The following is a 19339-nucleotide window of genomic DNA, read 5'->3' on the forward strand; positions in this document are numbered from 1 at the left end:
ATGGAGGAGGACACTTGTGGGGATGAGCACTGGGTGTTATGTGGAAACTAATTTGACAATAAACTATTTGTAAAAAAAAAAAAAAACTTAAAAAAAATAATCCTAAATAGTTAGAAACACTCATTTAAAAATGTTGGTGTATCTAGCTCAAAATTTATCTCAGGAAAACCAGGAAAGTGATTTTATCTACTGTCACATTTAGAAAAGAGTAGGTGAGCGATGGCCTTTTTTGGTTTTAGAAGTAGTTTTTTTTAAGCAGATTTTATTAAATTTTTAAAAATGTTTTATTTATTTTTGAGAGAGAGAGGCTGATTGTGAGTGAAGGAGAGGCAGAGAGAGAGAGAGACAGAATCCAAAGCAGTCTCCAGGCTCTGAGCTGTCAGCACAAGCTGCAAGATTTGACTGCAGCTGAAGTCAAATGCTTAACTGACTAAGCCACCCAGCTGCCCCTAGAAGTAGTTGATACGGTTTCAAGATGTTAGGCTCTGATTACTCTCAGATATAAAACATTTCAGAATTCTGATACTGTCTTAGCCAGATATCGGAAGACAGTTCTGAGGATGGCAAAGTGAAAAAAGCATTCACATGTACCACATGTACTTACGTGTGCACATTCACACATCTGTACAGATGTACATGCACACCTATGTATGCACACACATAGAAACCTCATTCACTTGTGTATGTACACGCATGGTATACGTATGGTAGTCTTGGGTGTCTACACGTTTTAAGTGTAAACTCGTTTTGATGAAACAAAATCAGCCACAGAAAGTACATAGTGTTGTAATTATAACTGATGGAAGCTTTCTATTTCTATAATTTGAAATCTTTCTATTCTGAATATCTGATTCTTTTTTTTTTTTTTTTTAGAAAGAAAAGTTTGCTGATGCTTCAGAGGAGGCGATCTCTGTTCAGAGAAGCATGCAAGGTGTGTCTTACTAAAGGATGAGCAGATGGCTTTAGAGAATGTCCCATTCTCAAACTGAAGCTGGCGTCTGGAGTACGTGGAATAGATGCTCCTGTAGTCTGATGTCTCTCTTCTGAAAGCTCTTGCAGCCGGATTTTAGCTTCCTGAAGCCTCAAACTCCCAAAAATCCTTTTTTCTTTTGACTTAAAGCTTGTCCCATATTAAAATTAAATATACTTGGGAAAAATATTATCTTACTTAATTCTCAGTCATTGATAACTGTATTGAGTTTTAGCTGGAAGTAGGAAAGAGAAGCCTAGAAAGGGATGCAGGGTGTCTGCTTTTTTTTTTTTTTTTTTTTTTTTTTTTACTTTTTAAAATATTTTTAAAATTTTTTTAAAAATTTATTTCTGAGAGAGAGAGAGAGCATGAGCAGAGGAGGGTCAGAGAGAGAGGGAGATACAGAATCTGAAGCAGGCTCCAAGCTCTGAGCAGCACAGAGCGCCATGTGGGGCTCAAACCCATGAACTGTGAGATCATGACCTGAGCCGAAGTCGGACGCTTAATCAACTGAGCCACCCAGGTGCCCCAATATTTGTTTATTTTTTGAGACAGAGAGTGGGGGACAGAGTGAGGGGGAGACACAGAATCTGAAGCAGGCTTCAGGCTCTAGTCTGTCAGCACAGAGCCAGACAGGAGGCTTGAACTCATGAACTGCAAGATCATAACCTGAACCAAAGTCAGACACGTAACCGACTGAGCCATCCAGGTGCCCTGCCTGGTGTCTGCCTAATCCACAGATGTGGGGAGGCAGAAAGAGATGCATGCTTGCTTCTGTAGGTCCATTATGCAGAGTGGTTTGATGTATGCTGGGACTTTTTAGTATTCCTGTCCTCTCAAATTCCAAGCATATGATTTGATTTGGTTGTAAGACAGCCAGGCTCTAGATGGCTTATTAAGTATGAAATATATTAAACTTTTAACTTTATCCTCCATAGAAACTGTAAATATATTACACCAGAAAGAGGAACAGTTTAATGCACTGTCTACTGAATTGGAGAAGTTGAGAGAAAATTTAACAGGTAAGAAGTCTCTGGTTACTAAGCACTAGATACATAGTTTCCTAGGATTTGTGGTAACCATAGTACATTACAGCAGCATCTATTCAGGGGTGACTTCTTCACTCGTTAGTGTGATACAGTGTGATCAAAGACTTGAGGGCTGTAACTTCCGCACATGCTCTCTGCCGTTTTTCAAGTAAGTCAGAATCTACCCCGTGTCTCCACTCCTATGACCCTGTCCTTGACTGAAGCCAACCATCCTTTCACTTGAGCTGCTCTAACAGCTGGCCGCCTGCTCTGCCTGCTTCTGCTCGCTTGTGCCCTGCCCTCTGTGGCCCGTTTGCAGCACAGAGCAGTCCTTCCACCATCAAGTCAGGTTGTGTCACTTTTCTGCTCAGGATCACCCGGTGGCTCCCCTGTCACACAGAGTAACAACTGCAGTCCCTACCGGTGCCAGGCCCTGTTACCTCTCTGATTGTGTACCATACTACCCTTCCCTTGTTCATTCTCCTTCAACCGTATTGGCCTCTTTGCGTGCCAAGCACTTTGGTTGCATCAGGGCCTTTGCACTTGCTGTCCCTCAGCTCCTTGAGGTCTTTACTTAAATGTTACCATTCAGAGAGGCCCTGCCTGAGATTTTAACCTTTCCAACTCCTTCCTGGTTCCTTTCTCTGCTTGTATTTTTTCCCCCTCTTAGCAATTAACCCTATTTTTATACTATTTAGTTTCTTTATTGATCTTGTTTATTGTCTCTTTTCTTGGCTAGAATATAATTTTCATGAGGGCAGAGATTCCTATACACAAATATTCCCAGAGCAAGCCTTGGAATACAGAATGTAGTCAGTAAATTTTTGTTGCTTCTAACACTATGGTGCAATTTTTTCCCCTATATATATTTAGATATGGAGGCAAAATTTAGAGAGAGAGATGAAAGAGAAGAGCAGTTGATAAAAGCAAAGGAAAAGTTGGAAAATGACATTGCAGAAATAATGAAGATGTCTGGAGATCATTCTTCTCAGCTGACAAAAATGAATGACGAGTTACGTCTGAAAGAAAGGTAGGTATGAATGGTTATAAGGGTGCCTGATTCAGGTTGGCCTCTGAAGGAAGGTCTTGGAGGGAGGGGAGCCAGAATTCAGGATGGTTCTGTTTTAAAGAGTCCTGTCTCTCTTCCTTTCTCGTAATACCTCAGTGTATCCTTAAGTCATGTATTGATCCTTCTGAGTAATATAATATTGTAGACTTTTTGATGACTTGTAAAGAATTTTGCCAATGACAATGACATCTTTTATAGGTGGTTAACAGTATTTTAACCTACGTCAGTGTAAAGAAAGGTAGCCCTTATTACAGGCTTAGTAAGTATGCCCTGTAGTATGCTGAGTGTATTTTCTGATTCTCTTAATAGTCCTGTGAGGTGAGTGCATTATTCCCGTTTTGAAGAGAAAGGAATTGAGGCTCAATTAGGTGAAGTCACTCCCTTCTGTTCTGGTCCCAGAGCTCTCGTTGTGCTCATCGCTGCACTGTACATCCTCAGAGCTAGCTGCTTTTGTCTTCACCTCTGCTCTTGTCCTTATTCTGAGGTTCTTGTTACTTTGATTTTTCTTTCTTTTAATAGCTGCCATATAAAAAGCAAATGTCTTATAAGGCAAAAAAAACCTTTCAGAGGACATTTTAGGGCCATTGAGTCTGAAAGTGTGACTAGTTGGCAGTTAAGCTTGCATCCACAGTCCAGCATCAGGGGTGCGGTGGGGTGGGGTGTTGGCCACTGGGCCTTGGTTGGCCGCCTCGGGTCAGACCCGCTGCGAGGTGGGTGCAGCTGCACAGGCGGTTGTGGCCGCAGTGCCCCGAGGAGCTCCATCTCTGCAGGTGTCGGCCAGGTGTAAAACCCAGAGGGGCTGCCTGAGTTTCCCTCCTCCGTTCTCAGAGTCGTCTGATAGCCTGTTCTCCAGGTTTGTGTCCCACATCTTGTGTACGTCTTTGTTGAACCACATTAGGATCTCGAAGCTAGTTCTCCAAGTGCTTAGGTGTCATTTTGTATATTCTGTTCTCGAGCGGCACTAGAAAGAGTTTTTGATAATCTAGTCTGCTAAAATTTTGAAACTTAACCGAAATAACTAATTTCCTATAGATGTTTACTTTTCACTCATTTTTCCTTACTGATCTATTGACATAAAATGACAAACCTTCACAATTACAGTAGTTGTCACTCCAAATAATGTATTTATAACTGTCACAGTTGTTAAAATTATTCTGCAGGGCAAGTCAGGTTAAATTTTTTTTGTTGTTATTTTAGACATTGTTAAGTTACTCATAACGTATTAATACAGTTATTAATACTATCTTTCTAAGCATACCTCTAGAATTCAAAGCATTCTTTTGAAAACTCTGACCCCTTGTATTGAAACTTGTTCTAGAACTGTAGAAGAATTACAGCTAAAACTCACAAAGGCTAAAGAAAATGCAAGCTTTCTGCAGAAGAATATTGGGGAAGTAAGTCTCAAAGCAGAACAGTGCCAGCAGGAAGCAGCTAAAAAGCACGAGGAAGAAAAGCAAGAACTGCTGAGGAAATTGTCAGACCTGGTAAGGGGATAGTAAATGGGACTGTGTGCTGGCAAGGAAGGTGAGGGGCGGTGCAGATGCGGCTAGATGACTTTCTCCCTCACTCGGGCTCTCTGCAGGAAAAGGCGATGGAAGTGAGCCACAACCAGTGCCAGGACCTGAAAGCTAGGTACGAAGCAGCCAGTTCTGAGACAAAGGCTCAGCATGAGGAAGCCCTGCAGAGCCTGCGGAAGACCCTGCTGGACACAGAGGAGAGGCTGAGGGCCGCCCAAGAGGAGAACAGTGACTTGTTTCAGGAGATGGTGGAACTGAGAAAGCAAGCTGACAAAGCCAAAGTATGTTCTGGGAGAGAATTCGGTGGCTGCGTTGCATCAAAGCTGCAGTGGGGCTTAGAAAGCAGCAGCAGATGGGATGGGGTACACTGGCCAAACTCGGAGAGCTTGGCGGGATGGCGAATTACATTTTCCTGGCTTCAGGTGTTTTCTGCTAGCTGCTGTTTGTTCTCAGGAGTGGCGGCTACAGTACAGGGCTTTCCCCTGAGTGATTTGTGTAGCCGTCACTCCCCACCCCATGCTGCTTGCTCCCTAGCTGTCACAGAGAGTCTCCAGTTGCCCGAGCTCTGTTTGCCTGCCTACAGTAGGCTTTGTGTTGTGGCCTCTGATCTTGGCCATCTTGCTGCTGCCTTGCGCTGCAGTTAGGAGAGACATCTTGCAGCAAAGCGGGAAGCGGAGGCCACGTGAAACAAGTGAGGATTGGAGAAACAGAGCTCCTAAACAGATTAGAAGTGAGGGGTCTAGAAAGGGTTTTATATGTCCCTGGAAGGCACTGTGAACTTATTCGTAAGGAAGCTGGATACAGGGGCTGTGAGGAAACATCCTGTTGTTAAATAGAGTAGAATTTGATACATTGAATTTCATTTTGTAGTGTCAGGATCATCTCTGTAACCCAGTATATTTTTGGACTCTGGTAGCTTAATGAAGTTCAATCATCCTTCTCCTATTTAACTTTTTCCTCCTCCTATTTAACTTTTTCCTCCTTCTATTTAACTTGCTCAAAGGAAAGTAAATACTTGTCTTCAATTACTTTTAGTGTTTATATAGTTTAGTGCAAAGGAAATGTAAGAGACCATACATAGGACTTCAAACAAATCCCACCTAAATTTGTTAATTCAGTTGGAGCATGACATAATTTATGTCCTACAGAAGATGCCTACATATTCTCTCTCCATGCTGGCTGTCAAGGAGACTTGTCTTTTCCCTGTTAAACAGCTCCAGTTTTATGAGACACCTAACTCTGGATATAATTTCCAGATTTTTTTTGTCTTTGTGGATCCTTTTATCTGGACAGACTCCAGTTCTTGGGTTTGTTTGTTTGTTTTTTTAATGTTTTTTATTTATTTAGAGTGCTCCTATGGGTGAAAGTTGGGGAGGGGCAGAGAGAGAATCCTAGGCAGGCTTTGCACTGATAGTTGAGTTCAAGCTGGGCTTGAACTCAGGAACTGTGAGATCATGACGTGAGCCAAAATCCAGAAATGGATGCTTAACTGACTGAGCCACCCAGGAGTCCCCAGACTCCATTTTTTTTAGTATTTCCCTTAAAAAAATGTTGCAGTTTGATGAAACCATGCTGTTCTAGAAGTTTCTGTTAAGTCTCATTAATTTTTCTTACTGATGTTTTGGTTTTTATTTTTTACAAGGGTCATTTGGTACGGATTGTTCCCCCTTGAAAGTTGTCTTGATACACAGTTTCTCTGGATTTCAATGTTGGTCAACAATGGTGGCTCACAGACTTTTATGAATCTGATGAACCCTTAAAGTATCCCCCTGTCCCCTGGAAAATTTTTATGTTCAACAAATTTTATATAAGATGTCAGGAGGTCCATGGAGCCCACAGAGTTTCTGTGTTTCCTAGTTGAAGAGCCAGTGATTTGTATCCATGCTGTCCAATACAGTAGCCACCAGCTACATTGATTTGAATTTGAATTGTTAAATTTTAATAAATTACAAGTTTATCTCCTTAGTCGCATTTCCCATACTTCACGTGCTCACCAGCCACACACATGACCACTGGGCTACTATATTCTTGCAGATAACACTTAGACCATTGCAGAAGGTTCTGGACAGTGCTGGTGTAATGTGGTCAGGTCATTTTATAAACCAATATGTTTTTTAAACTCATTTATTGGAGTGCCTGGGTAGCTAAGTTGGTTAAGTGTCTGGCTTAGGCTCGGATCATGATCTCGTAGTTTGTGAGTTTAAGCCCCCTGTCGGGCTCTGTGCTGACAGCCCAGATCCTGGAGCCTGCTTCAGATTCTGTGTCACCCTCTCTCTCTGCCCCTGCTCTGCTTACGCTCTGTCTCTCTCTCTCAAAAATAAATAAAACATGAAAAAAATTTTTTTAATCATTTATTTTAGTCACCAAAGCCTAGCAAATTGGTCTTTACTTTTAATAAGTTATATGTAATATTGGGATTAAATCAGCCAGGCCAGTAACTGTCCTTTGGCAAGCTGATGTCTGTCTTGTGGTTAGTTTGAAAAGCAACAATTTATTTTCTCTCACCTTTCCCCTCCCCCTTGTTTGGTTAAAATATATTCATTTTTGTAATTCTCTAGATTGTGTTTTTAAAAATTCTCTGAATTCTTCCTACTAGAGAAATAATGGGGAAGTTGGAAGGGCAGGAAAGAATCTCATGCCCTCATGTCAAAGTCAAACTACTATTTTTATCTCCTAGGTACCACTCAGGGATGATTTCAAAAGTGTTTCAGAGATAAAATAAATGTAGGTAGATCAGCACTTAGCAAAGCTAAACCTGCTTTGTATTATCCCTTAATGGGCTCTTTTCATCTAGTTCCCTGCCCCGCCCCCTGCTTATTATCCAGGTAGTTTGTAGGACATTTATTGTAAACAATTTTAAACTTTGACGATTTAGGTTACATTAAGTTATTTGGGCTTGCATTTGTCTGCTCGATTTCATTTTGTTTCCATTCTTTCCACCTTTTGTTTCTGTAGTCGCTAACTTATTTGTTAACATCAGCCAAAAAAGAAATTGAACTAATGTCAGAAGAGCTGAGGGGTCTGAAATCAGAGAAGCAGCTTCTCGCACAGGAGGGAAATACTTTAAAGTTAGAAAAAGGTTCACTTTTATCAAAGTTGGTAGAGGTGGAGGCCAAAATAACTTTACTTCAGGAAGATCAACAGAAACTGTGGTCAGTAAATGAAATTCTTAATTTAGAAAAGGAGAAAGTCTTAGAAGAAAAAGAAGATGCTGAAAAGCTTTATCAGCAGGAGCAGCTCCATAAAGAATCTTTAGCTGTTGAGAAAGAGAAATTACTACGAGAAATCAATATTGCTCAGGAAGAACTTTTAAAGATCAGTATGGAAAATGATGCTTTGCAGGCTTCCAGAGCGAGCTTGCGGGCTCTCATGGAAGAGCTCCAGCTCAGCAAAGATGCTTTGGTTGCTGAGTCTAAGAAGGGTCAGGAAGAAAAAGACCACTTAGAGGATCGTATCAAGAAGCTCGTTACTGAAAATCTTGCTTTGGCTAAAGATAAAGATGAAATCATTCAGAAGCTTCAGAGCTCTTATGAAGAGCTAGTCAAAGATCAGAAAACCTTGGTGCAGGAGATTGAAGATCTCACGGCTGAGAAAAAGTTGGCTTTAGAGAAGCAGTCAGGTCTTGATAACACGTGCATAGCCTTAAAGGTGGAAAGAGAAAGTCTTCTCCAAAACAACAAAGATCTGCAATTTGAGAAGGATGTGCTTCGTCAAGATCGGGAGAAGCTGAACGCCAGCCTGGAGGCTGCCCTCCAGATCAAGCAGCTGCTCGGCATGGAAACCAGTGGGCTCCGCACACAGCTAGACGATGCCAAGAGGACTCTGAGGAAGGCTGAACTGGACATGAGGCAGCTGCAGGCTACAAATGCCAGCCTCACAAAGCTTCTGGAAGAAATCAAGACCAGTCGGGAGATCACAGACTCCGAGTGCATCCAGCTTCTGCATGAAAAAGAAACCTTGGCCTCATCGGAGAGACAACTCTTGGCTGAAAAAGAAGAACTTCTAAGTGAGAACAGGCTCATCGCTGAAAAACTGAAGAAGTGCTCGGAAGAGGCCACCCATATGGAGATGAGCCTGAATGAGAAGATTACTTATCTAACTTCTGAGAAGGAGGTGGTATGTCAGAAAATTACTAAGCTCAAAAAGCAGCATGACAGTCTCTTGAAGGAAAAGTCTGTCCTGGAAATGCAAAATGGAGACTTGCTGGCAGAAAGAGAGAATTCCATGAAAACCATAGGAGAACTCAGAAGGAAATATGATCAAGAGTCTGCAAACAGAAGAATCGTAGTGCACGAGAAGATGAAACTCCTTGGTAATCTCGACGCTCTGAAGAAAGAGCTCCAGGAGAAGAAGAGGGAAAACCAAGAACTAGCAGCCACGAAGTGTGATCTCTCTCTGATGCTGAAAGAGGCTCAAAATGCCAGAAAGAGTTTAGAAAAAGAGCACACAAGCACTCTGCAGGCGAAGGAGAGTCTGAATGCTGAACTTGAGACTTGCTGTTCTGAGAAGAGCATCTTGCTGAGGGACGGGTTGGGCCTGCAAGAAGAGTGTCAGAGGTTAAGCAGGGAGATCCGGACGGTTCAGCAGTCCTTCGTCCTGGAAAAAGAAGCCAGGGCGCAGGAAAACCAGGCGTCCCTGTACGAAAACAATAAACTTCACGGCAGGATGGCCCTCCTGGAGCAGGAGCTGGAAGAGCTAAGAGCGCATACCAAGCAGCTTCAGTCCGAAAATGGTGTACTCGTCCAAGAGAAGACCAGATCAGAGCAGAGAGTGGTGGAGATAATTAAGGAAAAGGAACTCTTGAGTGCGGAAACGGCTCGGCTCGCTGCCAACATAGAGACTCTGAAGAGTGATTTCGCCACCTTGTCCAAATCCAAGTTAGAGCTGCAGGAACTGCACAGCTGCGTCACCAAGATCCTGGATGACCTTCGGCTGAAGCACGAGATGACCCTGGCCGATCGCGCCAAGGTGGTACAGGACAATAAGAGCCTCCTGGCCGAGAAGAGAGACATGATAGAGACAAAGGAGGAGCTCCTGAAGGAGAAGGAAAAGCTGGCAGAAAGCTACTTCATCCTTCAGAAAGAGATTAGCCAGTTGGCTAAAACCAACAGCCATATCTCAGCCAACCTCCTAGAATCTCAAAATGAAAACCGTATTTTAAGGAAAGACAAGAGCAAGCTCACTCTTAAAATTAGAGAGCTCGAGACTCTTCAGTCATTTACGGTAAAGTGGGAGGGTCAGGGACAGCACCTGGACTACTAACACTGTGCACTAACTTCCTAAGGGCCTCAGGAGGAAAGGCACCCCACTTCTCCAGTTGCTCGTATCTCAGGCTCTTTGTTACCACCTGAAGGAGCCACTCGTTACTAAATCTCTAATCGCAGTTGTTTCTGTCCATTAGAAAGAATTGTAAACTGTGAATAAAAAGGATATATTTTTAATTTAAGGAGAAATTTACTGGGAGAAGTCAGCTGTGGTTCTGAAAGGATTAACAATAGAAAAATGGGCACATATCGAAACACAGTATCTTCTATTTGGCTTTTAACTGTTTTGTTGTGTCTGCCCTTGTGGACTTGGAACCCGCCAGTGAAATCTCCATGGCTGGTGGTGGGGAAGGTGCTACAGAATTCCCAGAAGCTTGTGAAATTCCCAGACCATGTGAAATTGTAAACAAGTGCCTAAACATCTTTTAATTTATTTTTTATGAAAAACAAAAGGTTATTTTCATATCAGCTAAGGATCTGTTTCCATACGCATATTATCTTTTTTATTCACAGCCGTGTTTATACTCATTACCCACAGCTTTTCTCAGAGAACTTTGCATTTAATGCTTCTCATTAAACACTTGAGCCTTATGTTAATAATTGCCCAAATAATTTTTATTTTTCCTTGAGAAATTCCTCACCTAAATTACAAGTGATTTCAAAAGCCCCACATCTGAAATAGGAAGAATAGTGTTTCAAAAACAGCAGTAAGTAAAATGGAGAGAAGGTTATCAGCTACATGAGGATGGGAGTCTCTACTATCTCTGAATGTTTCTCTCCAACATTGGTCAGAATGATGAGCGTGAGTGACTGTCAGTGTAACTTTGGACTTGGAAGATGTAGGTTAGAAGGGGCTGAAAGTCTGCAAATTGCATATTGCATTTGGCTTGTTTGAAGAATGGGATGAAAAGGGTCTGTGACTTTGTTCCCCTTTGGATTAAAGACATCCCCTTTGATGTCTCGGTCTGTTTGTTTCGGCAGTGGATTGGTGACTGGGCTATAAGCACACAAGCCAGTCAGGGCTGCCTGAGCTGCATGGCCTGAGCACCCCTGACGGCGGGAGGGAGCCTCATTTCTCATAGAGCCTTCTTGTATTTAGGCCGCTCAAACAGCAGAAGATGCCATGCAGATAATGGAACAGATGACCAAAGAGAAGAGTGAAACTCTGGCCTCCTTGGAGGATACCAAGCAAACAAACGAAAAACTACAGAATGAAGTAATCAGATTTAAATGGCTTTTTGTACAAAGGACAGCTTACCGACTTCATGGAATATTTGATCACTAACTCAGGATTGTTTATTTTTTGAAGTGTGGCCTTACACAGGTTTGATCTTATGTTAGTGGAGCCGAATGTACACCAGAGCCATGACAATATTAAATAAAGTGTATTACTTCATTACTTATTTAGTAGGATCAACCTTTTAAAATAATGAAGGGAAACCTTGAATAGCGTGGCTTTTTTATGATAACTTCAATGATGGAACTGAAGAGAGAGGTATTTATAACATTCTTTAGTTTTTGCATCTTTTATCTTAAATCACATACATTTTTTTTTTAAATCTTCACTCTCTCCCAACTTGAGCCACTAAATTCCATTCCTTAGCCCCGAGTTTGACGTAAGCCTTTTCTTGGTGTCATTCAGTCCTGATTCCCTTTTGTGTCCTGTCCAGTCAGTCACTTCTGGGTCTTAGATGTGTGGCGTCAAGATCACTTTGATTCTGTCCAAAGTAGCATTTCTCATTCTTGGACCCATTTTTTATTCCCCTCCTCCCCTCTCCTAGCTCATATCCACCCCTTCTTTCTTTGGGAAGCAGTTACCTCTCATTCCTAAGTAGATTGATTCTCCAAAATAGTTAGGTGAAGTTCTGCCTGACTTCAAATGTTTTTAAAAGGGATAGTCAGGTGAGAGGTTGAGGAATGAAGCAGTGGAAGGGCTAGCCACATGGAATAGCTGCTTTGTAAAGCCTCAGGCTTCTCATTACAGAAGTTCAAAGATGGAAATCTATAAAGATACACACATTTTGAAATACTTATAGAGTAAATAAGGCTGTATATACATGGGGTACATTTACAGAGCTGATACTCCTAAGAGAAGAAGAAAAAGCATTAAAAAATCAGATGATAATCACAGAGGTTAAATGAGAAGGTTTTAGGGAATATATCTCATTTTTGAGGGTAGAATTAGGGAGAATTGTGCGCTTTCATGATACAGCCTTTGGTGTCCTTGTTTATAACCAGAAAAGAACACTGGCTGAAACATTTTTCTTGGGACCCTTTGTGATACTTGGTTTTTCTTGTGTGAATCTGGAATTCCAGATTCCTCTCTTAATTGTAGAGGTGGTGGTAAAACTATCAAGACACTGTCTAGGACTCCTGACTGGTGGCATGTGATGTGGCAGAGACACTTCTGTATGAAATGACCACACAAGTCCCAGGAAGCCACTCTGGGGCCAGGAGCAGGTGTTGGGTCATGGATAGCTCGAGCGAGCTCCCTGCCCTTGGTGAGGGCACTGCACCTGGAACCCCAGTCACCTGCCAGAGCCTGTAATTGGTCACGTCCCCACACGTTCCAGCAATGTGTCTGGCTCCTCTCCCATCAGGGCCGGGCGCTAGGCTGGCTGCATCCTCCATGGGCAGGGGATGGGGCTGATGTAAGAGTGCTTTTCAGCCTCACTGCAGGGCTTTTTCCTCTTCAGATCAGAGTTCAGATGGATAAACAAAAATTTCCCACCTACAGATAACTTTAATTCAAATAATTTTTATAATGAGGACTCAGTACGTTTCATTCTAATGTTGACAAATACATCCGAAGCTACTAATGTATGGGGAAGGAAGGAGGTTTTAGATTTTAGTGCAAGGAGTAATCCTTGCTGATGTCATGCCTTTGCAATTTCTTTCTTTTTTTATTTTTTTTTTTTAAGAGGGGTCATACTTGAATAGCAAGTTCAATGATGAATACTGAGAATTGATTCAAAGTGAAAGCAAACCTTTGTTGTAATTCATGGGACAATTTAGTTTGACATTTTGGTCCGGTGTACAAAAAATGTCTGACTAAATGTAAGGGGGGAGGTTTGCCATTTATAACAGATGTGGTCACTTGTCATCTCCTTACCTGGTGACTTTTTTTTTTTCCCCAAGTGACTGATTTCACCTATCTTTTTAGTGCACGTTTGCATGAAAAATTTGTCTATCCAGTCCTGCCACTGGAAAATGAAATAATTTCATCAAGTTTTTTTTTTTTTCTTGGTCTTTAAGTTGGATACACTTAAAGAAAACAATCTGAAAAATGTGGAAGAGCTGAACAAATCAAAAGAACTTCTGACGGTAGAGAATCAAAAAATGGAAGAATTCAGGAAAGAAATGTAAGTTCGTGTCCTTTGAGAGAAACTGTGGGACTTTAATATCACAAAAGTGAAAATGATGCTAATGTAAAAAATAACTTGACAAGTACTTGAAGTAAAAAGTAGTCCCCACCCTTCTGTCCCCCAAATACTTTAGCATAGCTGAGAGAGAACCCCTATAACCGCTTCACTGTGAGGAAGCGAAGTCAAGATAGTAGCTGAGTTAAAGGAGCAAAGTGAAAAGTGTGCTGGCTGAGAAGTTAGGACTCTTTATTAATAAATCTCTCAAGACCTTTCTATAGGGAGAAAAAAAGCATGTCACTTTTGAGAGTGTTAATAATCTTGATTTTAAGAGTAATGAAACCTTCTGGCATGGAAATCAGATGAAAGGATTCTGGAAGAATCTTTTATTTATTTTTGAGAGAGAGAGGGAGGGAGGGAGAACATACGAGCCGGGGAGGGACAGAAGCAGACTCCAGGCTCTGAGCTGTTAGCACAGAGCCCGATGCAGGGCTCCAACTCATGAACCATGAGATCATGACCTGAGCCGAAGTTCGATGCATAACCCGACTGAGCCACCCAGGCACCCCTGGGAGAATCTTTCTAATGCAGGTGTATCCATTAGTCTGCCACTTAGATTTCAGCCAGATAGGCTGGCCATGTTTCCTTTGTCAACACCACCTCCAGCTCCTGCCTTTCAGGCCTTTTAATTGTTGGTGTTTATCTGGCTTTTTCAATGGTCATTTCTGTGTAGATTTCATGTTGCTCTTCTGTTCACAAAGCTCTGTCAGCTGTGTGAACCTGGAAACTTGAAGCCAGTTAATCTGGTGAACATTGGAGTGTGTCTTCTGTGCTAGGAAAGATACAAAGATGGATTTGTATTGTCCTTGTCCTTCAAGGGTTGATGTTATTTATCCCCAGTTCTGACTGAACATAGAGATTAGCTTCAAACAGAAGCAAAAGCATCATTTCTAAGTCCCCATCCTCAATACAATTTGTTGATCAAGCTTGGGACTAAATTGGTACCTGGTTGGGTTCTTCTGAGACTTGGTAAAAATCCTCCAGAAGGAATCTCAGCAGTTTAGGCAGTGCATGATTAATCCCTTCCTCAGTCTTCATTTTTTGTGTTTTTTAAAAAAGTTTTTATTTAAATTCTACTTAGTTAACGGGAAGATTAGTTTCAGGTGTACAATATAGTGATTTAGGACTTCGATACCCAGTCTTAGTTTTAATGACACTTCTCTAGACAGTGATTCACTAGTTCCCAAAAATTCTGTTACATGTACAGATTGATCAGTACAGTTATGATTGAGCTTCTTGGTCTTCTCAAGCCAAATCACACAGATAAAGGTCCCTATGATGGGAAACAAAGTCATCGTCTGTTGTAGGACGGTGGCTGCAGATTTGGTTTGGGACTTTACCCCATGATACACATCATGTGCCACCCAGCAGACGGCCTGGGCTGCTTTTAATTCTCTGCCTTATTATCTGGCCCACCAGGACTGAGGGAGTTGCATCTTCTGTGGGTAACCTGGCACACCGTGGCCAGGGTTTTTAGCAGGAGGGGGACCAGTAGGAGACACCAGTGACAGACGTCAGAAGCTGGTAGAGGGAGTAGGAGGAGTAGGCTGAGAGAGCCCCTGCCCCCGTGACTCGTTCCCTGCCATACGCTTGGCCGCGTGTCAAGGACCATCTAAAATAAATGTACTATGTAATGGGAATGGTGCTTCTCCTGGGGGGAAAAAAAAGGCAGTTATTTTACTGTTCCTCAGTGCTCAGTGTGCAAAGCTAGAGAATGAGCAGCTGATTATTTCCTTGTGGTTCAGCATGTATCTGGGGCGCTTTGTGTTCTTTAGAACTTTCCTGGTATTTCCTCTCACCTGACAGGACTTTGATTCCTGGAGGAAAATGGACACCAGTGTCTACACTGGAGTTCTCATCAGAGCTTACCTCCCGTGGAACATTGCCCCTGGTGCTGGAAACCCAGTGCTTGTAGCTGAATATTCCTTTTCCTCTGTGCCATTTATGGGCTGCTTTTAGGAAACCTCTTGATTAGCCAGCTCCTATTTTCAGATGGAGAGAGAATAAAATGGTTTCTCTCTGATGTATAATTTCAATTCTTAGGGAAAACGATAGAAGCGGTTTAATTTTTGTCTTTAATTACTCACCTGGCACAGTAATAAATCTAGAATTTACTTAGTGTGGCAGTTAATTGATAGATAACAGACTGGTAAGTAGAATGTTTGCAAGTCAATGTTAACAATATGTATCTTGCCTCTCATTTTTAAAACTGGGATAGTCTTCTGTCATGTAGAAAGAAAAGTAGCTTAGAAAATTTGTTAGAAATACTTGGAGGTCGGGGCGCCTGGGTGGCTTAGTCGGTTGAGCGCCTGACTTTCGCTTAGGTCATGATCTCGCGGTTCGTGGGTTCGAGCCCCGCGTCGGGCTCTGTGCTGACTGCCAGCTCAGAGCCTGGAGCCTGTTTCAGTCTGTGACTCCCTCTCTCTCTGACCCTACCCTGCTCACGCTGTCTCTCTCTCTCTCCTAGAAATAAATAAGAATATTTAAAAAAAAAAAAATACTTGGAGGTATTTTTGGACTTATTCCCTGGAGTCCTTCTGGAAGTTGGGCTATTAGAGCCTCCTTTCTGTACCCACTATACTCTAAAGAGAAACGGGAGGGGCGCCTGGGTGGCTCAGTCGGTTAAGCGTCCGACTTCGGCTCAGATCATGATCTCACGGTCCGTGGCTTCGAGCCCTGCGTCGGGCTCTGTGCTGACAGCTCAGAGCCTGGAGCCTCCTTCGGATTCTGTATCTCCCTCTCTCTCTGACCCTCCCCTGCTCACACTGTCTGTCTGTCTGTCTGTCTCTCTCTCTCTCAGAGAAATAAATAAAAACATTAAAAATTAAAAAAAAAAATAAAGAGAAACGGGAAGGTATTTCTATGTTGGAATTACATTGGAGGTCCGTCTGCCAGTTTTAACTCCAGTTCTCTTGCTTCTACAACTTCCTGGCTTGATGATTTGGAGAAAATCTCTCACTTCCCTGAGCTTCAGTTTTCTCATCTTTAAACATAATTAATAACATTAGCCTCCTTGGCTTTTGAGAACTAAATGAGAAAATAAATATTTGTGAAAACATTTTTATAGATCTTAAAACATTAAGTATTGCTTTTTCAGATCAATGCTTTAAGACATTTTGAAATTTCTTTGACTCCTTGTTTTAATTTTCTTCACTGTGCGCTCTTAATAGAAACCAAGGATTTCAAAGGCCGTTACAAGATGAACATCTTTAAGAGGCAAAGAGCAGGATTACATACTTCTCACTGACAGGCCATCCCGATGCTGAGACCAAACAACCCCTGAAGAAGGCAGTGACCACCTAGGAATAAAAGATTTGACTTTGGATGATTTCATCCTAAGTAAAATCTTCAGATTTGTCTAGAATTGATGGACTTTAGGTGTCCTGGGTGTTAAATGGAAGCCAACTTGACAATAAACTATACAAGAAAAAAAAAAAAAGAATTGATGGACTTTGGCCAGAAGATGAACTTGAGCTGTAGTGTGTGTGTGTGTGTGTGTGTGTGTGTGTGTGTGTGTGTTAATCCATAATTAAAATCAACCCTCCTAGTTTTCTGCATGACCTGAAGCTAAAATTCCTTCTCTGTTTTCCCTCACTTGCTAAATAGACATCTCAGTAAAACACTTAATTTAACTTAATGTGCTAGGAAAATTTTTGTGTAAGTTTATTCCCCTAAATCTTACCCCAGCATGCATATTATAGGGGGATGGAGAATTAAAACTCAAAAAAATCTGAAGATGCCAGGCATTGCCACACATTAGACAATTGAAGTTAAAAATAGATGTGTTGCTGCATCAGCAGATGGATTCATACCCGGATGACTTGGTTCAGGATTCAGCCACGTATGACAGCTCCCTAAATGGAGTTTAGCCAGCACAGACCTAAAATTCACAGTGGCTTCAAACCCTTCTATGACAGAAAACTAAAATCCAATGATCAAATAAAAGATTTTTAATATCCACATGTAAAGGATGATAATTAGAGATGTATATTTTGGATAATTTTTAATATTGGGGATATGTTTAATAAATATACTTACCCTGTTACATTTTGTATACTGATATTCATGATAGAGGTTAGCAGGCTATATTTTTATTTGCTTCTTTTAATTACAAATTACCATTGTGGAAAGAACGTAATCAAAGCGAAACACCTGTTATGTAATTGGAAAACCGCATTTCCTTTGGACATTTCACCTCGAGTTGTCCTAAAAATATACTCAGATTCACACCAGCAATTGACTCTGACAGATACTGGCTAATAGGACCATTAGATTTTTATTTCTGCCAGAAAAAAACCACATTACAGATCTGTGCAGTCAGAACAGAGTACCTTGGCAGCACGGTAAATCACTTTATCAACATACTAGGTTTTAGCATAATTTTCTAGTGGAAATAGTCTGAAAGACCAGAGGACTGACCATTTCATTTGTCATTTATTTTATAGTAACATGCATTTTTGTATGGGGAGTGTTCAGAAGTGGGTAAGTGTGGGTGGAGAGAGGGTGGATATCATGTTTATTAGGTTTTAAAAAATAATAATTGTGGGCCACAGTCCCCCTCCTGAGAGGTTAAAGCCATTTAGCCTCTCCTGCACGTAGATACCACTGCCTCCTGTGATTATAGATCCTATCAGGCACGTGACTCAGATATATTTTCCTCAGTGCTGTGAAGCCGGTCGTCTCCCACAGTTTCCTTGCCTGTCTTGTTTCTATGGTAACCCTGCACTCACTGTCCTTGCAGAGAAACCCTCAAGCAGGCAGCAGCTCAGAAGTCCCAGCAGCTTTCAGCATTGCAAGAAGAGAACGTGAAACTTGCTGAGGAGCTGGGGAGAAGCAGGGACGAAGTCACAGGTCATCAGAAGGTCAGTGGGCCGGTTGAGTGCGGGGCGGGGACGGGGCATACCGAGCTCTCCGGGCTCCTGTCTGCTGCTGTTGGCAGGGTGTTTGGAGGCCCCTCAGAGAGGTGCTCGACATGGTCGGGTCCTTCCAAATGGGATTTCAAGTTGCCTGTGTGATGTGTCTCCTTGCTGTTCAAGTGTGCTGCTGTAGGACTTAGGGTAGGAGTTGACAGATGCTTTAAAAAACAAAAACAAAAACAAAAACCAGTAGCAACACTGAGAACTTGAGCAACTAGAAAATAAGACCTTTATTAGACAGCCTCATAGCAATGTGTTTAAATGGGAAGGAACAATATCTTCTCCCTGCTATTGCCTGGATTTCAAAATTACTTTCCTCTTAAGGTTCTTCTTTTCTTTCATCAGAATTTGTTTGAAGGAAGCAAATTCCCAGAATATGGATTTGGTGTGGGGGTTGGCAGCTGTTTTTAAATAGAACTCTGCTTTTCTTTAAAAAAAATTTTTTTAAGCATTTCCTAATGGAACCGTGTGTGTCTCTGCACTTGTGTGCGATTTGTGTTACACATGGAATGAGCTGGAAGGTAACCACAACCCATTTGCTTCTGTACTTTAATCACAGAAATTTCTGATAAGTTTATTAAGCACTGAAGCAAAACTGATTTTAAAGAATGACATATCCTGCTTTTTATTCTTTAGTAAATTGAATCAAAGTGCTAAATGGTGGTCCTCTCTGGCCTCAGCAGAAGCTTCAAATGATATTTTTAAGAGAATTTTTCCCTGTGGTCATCAATTCTTGATTTATAATTCAAGAGAATTTTTTCTTCCAGGAATACTTGGCAAAGATTATTCCCACTTGGGATAGAGTAATCTGGGGTAATTGTATTGAGTACCCACTGACATGGCACAGTTGATGGTGAAAGCACTTTTTGGAGAGTTGATTTCAGACTTTAAAGTCCTCGTTATAGCTTTCCACAATTTTCTTACTTCATGAAAGGAATGCCACCTCTCCAGACTCTGGGATGGTGATGATGCTTTTGGTGATGTTAGTTCATGTTTATTGGCTCTTACTATGCGACAAGCACAAATAAATGATAGCTGTCACCTCACTTACTCTTTACAATAATTCTAGGCAATGGCACTGTCATTATTTCCGTTTGTCAAAGAGGAAACAAGAGCATGAAGATAGTAATTTGCTCATCCTCGTTCAGCTAAA

General features: G+C 41.6%; 1 protein-coding gene across 8 annotated transcripts in view; it reads left to right on the forward strand.

Moving 5' to 3' along the window:
- The window catches only part of CLIP1 (CAP-Gly domain containing linker protein 1), a 131155-nt gene that overhangs the window by 85941 nt on the left and 25875 nt on the right, over positions 1 to 19339 (forward strand). For 4 of the 8 annotated variants that reach the window (XM_039237810.1, XM_039237881.1, XM_039237959.1 and 1 more), the window contains 9 exons: positions 874 to 931; positions 1909 to 1992; positions 2872 to 3028; positions 4386 to 4551; positions 4650 to 4865; positions 7540 to 9807; positions 10948 to 11064; positions 13104 to 13210; positions 18012 to 18132. In XM_039237810.1, coding sequence (XP_039093741.1) covers positions 874 to 931; positions 1909 to 1992; positions 2872 to 3028; positions 4386 to 4551; positions 4650 to 4865; positions 7540 to 9807; positions 10948 to 11064; positions 13104 to 13210; positions 18012 to 18132 — 3294 coding nt within the window. The remainder of the gene's footprint in view (positions 1 to 873; positions 932 to 1908; positions 1993 to 2871; positions 3029 to 4385; positions 4552 to 4649; positions 4866 to 7539; positions 9808 to 10947; positions 11065 to 13103; positions 13211 to 18011; positions 18133 to 19339) is intronic. The other 4 variants (XM_039238020.1, XM_039238087.1, XM_039238159.1 and 1 more) reach the window with 1 other exon arrangement.

Source organism: Hyaena hyaena, unplaced genomic scaffold, assembly GCF_003009895.1.
Source record: "Hyaena hyaena isolate Hyena2069 unplaced genomic scaffold, ASM300989v1 scaffold_0, whole genome shotgun sequence".
Taxonomy (NCBI): Eukaryota; Metazoa; Chordata; class Mammalia; order Carnivora; family Hyaenidae; genus Hyaena; species Hyaena hyaena.